The sequence below is a fragment of the Austrofundulus limnaeus genome, unplaced genomic scaffold, assembly GCF_001266775.1.
Source record: "Austrofundulus limnaeus strain Quisiro unplaced genomic scaffold, Austrofundulus_limnaeus-1.0 Scaffold1117, whole genome shotgun sequence".
Classification (NCBI taxonomy): domain Eukaryota; kingdom Metazoa; phylum Chordata; class Actinopteri; order Cyprinodontiformes; family Rivulidae; genus Austrofundulus; species Austrofundulus limnaeus.
This window is the reverse complement of record NW_013953519.1, coordinates 60,128-66,978: the sequence shown is the minus strand read 5'-3', so window position 1 is coordinate 66,978 and position 6,851 is coordinate 60,128. Positions and strand designations below refer to the sequence as shown.

General features: G+C 38.4%; 2 protein-coding genes across 2 annotated transcripts in view; both read right to left on the bottom strand.

Annotated features, from left to right (window-relative positions):
* Window positions 1-873: 873 nt before the first annotated feature.
* On the bottom strand, window positions 874-4,619 carry mrps2 (mitochondrial ribosomal protein S2). The gene is made up of 4 exons (XM_014030782.1): window positions 4,516-4,619; window positions 4,236-4,328; window positions 4,044-4,164; window positions 874-1,629 (listed from the first exon to the last, which is right to left on the bottom strand). Exons 1-4 carry the CDS (start codon window positions 4,571-4,573, stop codon window positions 1,089-1,091), a joined length of 813 nt encoding a protein of 270 aa, XP_013886236.1. The 5' UTR covers window positions 4,574-4,619; the 3' UTR covers window positions 874-1,088.
* Window positions 4,620-4,677: 58 nt separating this feature from the next.
* Window positions 4,678-6,851, bottom strand: part of ppp1r26 (protein phosphatase 1, regulatory subunit 26) — a gene marked incomplete in the record, with an annotated part of 13,168 nt that continues 10,994 nt past the window's right edge. The window contains 2 exon segments of the mRNA XM_014030781.1: window positions 4,678-5,153; window positions 5,225-5,295. Coding sequence (XP_013886235.1) covers window positions 5,135-5,153; window positions 5,225-5,295 — 90 coding nt within the window.

Below are 6,851 nucleotides of genomic sequence, written 5' to 3'. Positions count from 1 at the left end.
TGGAGGGAGCAGGAAGTGAAACTCTATGGTAGTATACTGGCATTAATGCACACACCTGTCAAAATCTCATTAAAGGCACAGTGTGTAGGATTTGTTGTTTTCAGCGACATCTAGTGGTTGAGTGGAGTCCTCCCCCCACCCCCACTTCCAAACGATGTCTCCCAGCAGCTTCAGGGCTAGTGATGTTTCAAGTGGTAAGATTATGAGCTTTAATAAGTAAAATTATCCCAGCTACAATGACAGACAACAAATATTACATTTATAGTTTCACAACTAAAACCGTTTTTGACGCCGCCACCGCAGTTTGTCCTTCATGAGCCTTCGTAGACAAGATGGCGGTGCAAGATGGCTGCCTGTAGTGGCGACCCGCGACCATGGAGATATAAACAGCTTTTTATAAGGTAAAAATAATAAAACAAGGTCTTTGTCTGTAATGATTAGACATGTTTTTTATTATTGTCATTAGTGATTATCTCAATTTCAGCTAAAAGAATTGACAAAATCCTACACACTGTGCCTTTAAGTCATTTTCCTGGTGTTTCCTGATTTCCACAGGGAACATTGCACACATCAGAAATTCTCTAGTTCTGACTTTAGAATTAAAATGGTTTAAAATTCGGCCCTAAATTTAACAATATGCACATTTCAACTATTTCATTTTTTTTGTCGTTTAAATCAATACCAATCTTAATAAAAACTAAATTAAAAATTCCTTTATCTAAACAAAACTTCTCAGTTAAATGTCGAGTATTTCTTTGCTAAAATTAGGGTTTAAGAAGCATAAATTTTTATTCTAGACTTAAAAGTCTGTTTTATTATCATTCTAAACAAAACACTCTTGATGCAAAAACGGTTCAAAAATAAACCCAGAAATTATGTGAAGAACAACATTTTATGAAAAAACTCTTCTCAACGTGAAACAACCACTTTTCTTCAGATAAACATGAACTCGTTTCTTTACAATGTTCAGCACATTTCACTGTTTAATGAGACGAGAAGCTCCAGCCAACATGCAATCAGACGGTTTTGACAGAGGACCACGTGATGCAGAGGTTTCTGGTTTTTAAAGTAAAACAAGTTCTGGCAGATCAGGACCCAGACGGAGCCGTCAGATTTTGTAATAAATCCATCTGTTTCCTTTTCTGTTTGGCGAGGTTGATGGTCTTCTTGAACAAGCGGCAGTACAGCTCCATAGCAACAGGAGTGTCGTCGTTACCCGGAATGGGGTACGACACCAGGCTGGGGTTGCAGTTGGTGTCCACCACGCCCACCGTGGGGATGTTCATCTTGGCTGCGTCTCTGATAGCGACGTGCTGTCTGAAGACGTTGTTGAAAGTGGACAGGAAGATGATGAGGTCTGGCAGGCGGACCCCTTTGCCCAACTCGACGTGGGCGTTTGTCAGGACGCCCCCCTTCCAGTACCGCGTGTGTGCGTACTCCCCGCATTCCATGGCAGTGGTCTCCACGAGGTGGCAGAACTGTCGGTGGCGGCTGATGAACAGTATGATACCTCTGCGAAAAGCAATGTGGGCGGTGAAGTTCAGAGCCAACTGCAGGTGCTCCATAGTCTGATCCAGATCAATGATGTCGTGTTCCAAACGGCAGCCGTACAGGTAAGGTTCCATCAGCCTGGAAGGAGAACTACCATTAATAAAGTCACCAAAACACAGAAACAAAAAAAGGAATGCCTCCAGGGGTGGAAATTAAAAATTTTCCCCACCAGCCACAGTGGCTGGTAAAAAATAAGTTTTGTTCCGGCCACTCAAACTTTTTACCAGCCACTTTTTTTTTTCCTGTAACACGGTGGCATTATATTATTTGTACCTAAAATCAGATAATGGCACTCAAAATCTATTAGTGTCTTAGTATTCAAGCCAGACTGTTTGACAACATTTAAATGATGGACTTTTTGACATCTCTACTTCTCTTACTAACTTGCTTTTTGCTGGTATGTAGGTGGAATACCACATATTTTATGTAGGCTACTTGGCTGGAAAAAAAAAGCTTTTTAACCTTAATAATATAGGAGAAATTTTCAAGGTGAAAACAAAACTAAATTACTTGAGGTAAATTTATCCCCTTCATTTAATAAAAACCTTTGAATTTTATCACTTGCAGTTTTTGTTCTACAGGCTACTAGCATGAATATGGGTCTTTCTTCTGTTCTGAGTGAGATTTCAATAACAGATGGAAATCCCTCTGATGATCCATTGTCTCATAGTGATCATTTCTATTTTTACTTTTGAAAAAGTTCATGTCACAAGGTTCATTTAGTTACTTAGTTTGCCTGGGTCTTTGTTTTGTTCTGCATCCAAAAATAGCCTGCAGAGAAAAGTTAAGGGATAAGAGCAGATTATTTATTTACTTATTTAATTAAGTAATTTATTTATTTATTGATTGGAGCTGTCAGCTGATTTTCAGACGTTTCCTAGAGATTAAAAAACAAATTTTCCTTAAGTTTCTATTGGTCAATCAAAGTGATCATACTGAGTTAAAATATTTAACAACTAATATGACGTTTTTTTAAACTAACATTTATGTAATGTTCACACATCGGCAGTTAGAAACGGTGTTTTTACTCAGCTGATTTCAGGTTTTTACTCTTGATGCCTGCCTACAGTTCAGCTTTTCTGTTTGCTGACAGATGAAACTAAATTAACTACCCTGTTAAATTCACTATTGTCTGTTTTTCCCCCTTTGCATTTATTATTATAAAAAAAAAAAAAAACTGCAACTTTCAGTTTTTCCTTTGGTTCGTCTTGAGAAAGGSTTTTGTTACCTGCTGCCCGMTTAACTCCAGATATGTAACGCCACATTAAAGTTKGTGTTTTTATTTTCTCCTTCTGATAATCGGACGTTTACCTGTATAATGAGCGCATGGGGGAGGGCACACAGATGACAGTGCACAGGAAAGTAGGGGAGATCTTATTTCTAGCTACAAAGTGGGTTTATTTGATGTTAATGTTTTTTAACGTCCTACAGGCTCTGTAATGCAAAATAAAAACGAACCTGAGGTTTTGACAAAAGTCAGTAGCGCGATTTGAACACATTTTATTTATTTATTTTATTTATTTATTTTTAGTTCGTTACACACCCGCCACGGTGTGTAAGTAACAATTTAATTTAATAAGTAAAATTATCCCAGCTACAATGACAGACAACAAATATTACATTTATAGTATTACAACTAAAACCGTTTTTGACGCCGCCACCACAGTTTGTCCTTCATGAGCCTTTGTAAACAAGATGGCGGCTGCCTGTAATGGCGACCCGCGACCATGGAGATATAAACAGCTTTTTATAAGGTAAAAATAATAAAACAAGGTCTTTGTCTGCAATGGTTAGACATGTTTTTTATTATTGTCATTAGTGATTATCTCAATTTCAGCTAAAAGAGTTGACAAAATCCTACACACTGTGCCTTTAATACTTCAGTAGATTTTGTGTCAGAAACATACTTTTGATACTTAAGTAAAAAATATCAGATACTTTAAGACTTTTACTCAAGTAATATTTTTAGAGAAGACTTTAACTTTTACTAAAGTATTTTTATGATGGGATACTTGTACTTTTACTCAAGTATCACTACGAGGTACTTCATACAACATTGCCCCACAGTGAAAAGGATTCAGGTTTACCTCCCGCCTGGGGGTCTTTCTGTGTGGTTTACATGTTCTTCATGTGCACATGTGGGTTTTCTCACACATACCGCAAACATACGTTTGCACAAACTGTGACATCATGAATGGTTATGTCTCATTTGTCCCTATGATGGACTGGCGACTGTACCCAGCTTCTTGCCCAATGGCCGCTGGGGTTAGGCACCAGCTCCTTGCTTGATAAAGTGATTAAAGAAAATGGATGGACAGATATGTTGTATTCTGGTAAATCTTTAAGAACAACTGATCTCAACCCACAGAACCAGAAATGGTGAACCTCTAATGGCATGTTTAAACATAACTTTCAGCGTAACGTTTGTAAAATCCTTCAAACAGTGTTTGTTAGGTACAACATCACCAGAGAGGGAACATCCTGGAACTAACCTGTGTCTGCAAGTCCTTTTATGGCCCAGATGAACTCTGGCTTGAAACAGATCGTTCAGGGTGAAGAGATCCGACACACGGAAAAAATCCGGTTTCTGCAGCGACAGCTTTAAGGTATCGTCTGGGTGGAGGACGAGAAGAGTCAGCGACAGAACAGGGTTTAAAATTAAAACCGAGCAGGTATTAACTCACCGCTAACATCGTCCGTTTGGGTCTGAGTGGATTTAATGGACGCTGCAGTAACAAAGTGACGTCCATTCGGTGTGGGTCGAAGCCGACAAAAACCTGAGGAAACATCAAAACTCTGATAATTACAATCAGTTAGCTTTAGCTGTAGCGTGCTAATTAATATTACATTTCGTTTATCGTTAACGACCAGACTTTGACGTTCAACTAAAACATTAAACATAATAAATCACCATGCCTGAAACATAAAAATGTTTGCCGAATTCTAAAACGTTTTATTTCTTACCTTTTGTAAAAATCCGAGCTGCCATGCTTGAGATATTAGAGGTCAACATAGTGCACATGCGTTACAGTAGTTGTTCTGCCGTAAATGCTACTGAAGCCGTAAAACGTGTCGTGTCGTTTCTCATTTATGCTGAAAAAAACTACAAGATCCGTAATGCCAGAGTTGATTTGAATTCAACAACTTTATTGAAACACGAGTCACGACATTTTTTAATGAGTCAACAACAGTTGAAACAAACAGAAAAAAATAAATATCCAACAAAACATTTACCCTGTGACTTGTGAATCAAGAAAAAAAGAACACAAATAATAAAATAGAAATTAATCTAGCAATACTGAAAATTGCTAAGGTCCATGTCAAAGCACAGTGACAAAACTTAATAATAATAAACAACCCAATAAACGTTTTCTTCACTGAATGTTTTACAAACTAGGGCCTACTTGAACTTATCAAAAGAAAAACTGCAGCTGCACAGTCAAAATAAAAAAGGTAAACATTTCCATCATCAAATGTTAACATCCAAACTTTCAACGAACTTTATTTAAACAAAATCAAAAAAGTAAAATTAGATCAGATCACAGTTACTCCAACATGAAACAAAGTGTTGCCTGGAAAAGATCTAGATGTGTTTGTCCTTCCTGTAAAGGAGAATAAAGGTTTAAATACTTTTTTCCCCCACTGGGTGACGTGAACTTGATCAGTTTTATACCTGCTGGCTGAAACAAACTGAAGCTTTCTTTTGACATCATCCAAAGTGCTGCAGGACTCAGGAGGGTTCATCTAGAAATATATACAACACATTGTTACACACTGGTTTTTACAAAACTCATCACATCACAACACACTATATCACACGTCTACTTACCCATGTTTGCTGTTACACATCACACTTTAACACAACACTCACCATTACACTTTAGCACAACACACTTTATGTAAATCTACACCACAAAAAAGTCATTCTAATATTTTGTTGTATATATATTTTAGCTTTGATTACAGCACACATTCACTGCGGCATAGTTTGGATAAACTTCTGCAATGTCAATATTTATTTCCATCCAGTGTCGCATTCGTTTTGCACCAAGATCTTGCATTGATGATGGTAGAGTCTGACCTTCTCCAGCACATCCCAAAGATTCTCATGGACTCTGTGGAGCCAATCCATGTGTGGAAATGATGTCTCATGCTCCCTCTTTCACAATAAGAGCCCCATGAATCCTGGCATTGTCATCTTGGAATATGGCCGTGCCACCAGGGAAGAAAATTCATTGATGAAATAACCCGCTCATTCAGTATTTTCAGGTCAGCTGACCTCATTCTGTGAGCACAAACTGTTGCTGAACCTAGACCTGACCAACTGCAGCAACCCCACATCGCAGACCTGACCCCACAGTAGGCACTAGGCATGATGCCCCCCTCTCTTCTTACACTGATGCATCCATCACTCTGGAACAGGGTAAATCTGGACTCACGACTTTCTTCCATTGCTCCAGAGTTCAATCTTTATGCTCCTTAGCTGCAAACTGAAGCCTATTTGACCCTTCTCAAACAGTCTGACATCTTTACTACAACCACGGGACGGGATGTGTCTTTTGAGACGTTTAAGACGAAGCACCTCATTGCACCAGTTGGGGTTAAATAACTTGTTGCCAGCTGAAAGATAATTGCCCATGTATTATTTATTCAACAGCAGACTCGTACCTAACTGCTTAGTTAAATCCAGAGGGCAGCTTTTTATTATTATTATTATTTTTTTGCCAGATAGTGTAATTCTACTAATAACATGTGTTTTCTTTGTCTCTCTTCCAGTAGAAAAAGACACCCGGACCTTTTGGGTTTTTTGTCTCTTTCCTGTCCCCAACCCAGCCGGTCGAGACAGACGACTGCTCGTCCTGAGCCTGGTTCTGCTGGAGGTTTCATCCTGTTTAAAGGGATCCCCGATTAGTTGTAACATTAGACTTTATGTGATAAACATTTACTTTTACTGTAAAATAAAGACTGTAAAAATGCTGTAGGCTGTTTAGTTTTTATTATTTTTAAACTAAAAGTTTAAAAATATATTTTAACACGAACGGGGCCATTTTATTTACACGCAAAGCATTCTGGGTAAATGATGACATCAACTAGGTCATCGGTGCGAGGCTGCTAGCGAGCTATATCCACCCTGAAGGTTAATCTTGGACAATATCTGATGATCGACTCTTTTAAATGAAACCAGAGAGCGTTGACAGAGAGGAGAAGGCAGAATAATATGCTATCACCATATATATGTATTAGCTCAGCGCTACATATTCTCCTCTCGTCACTGAGCTCCTCCATCCACATGACAGAGA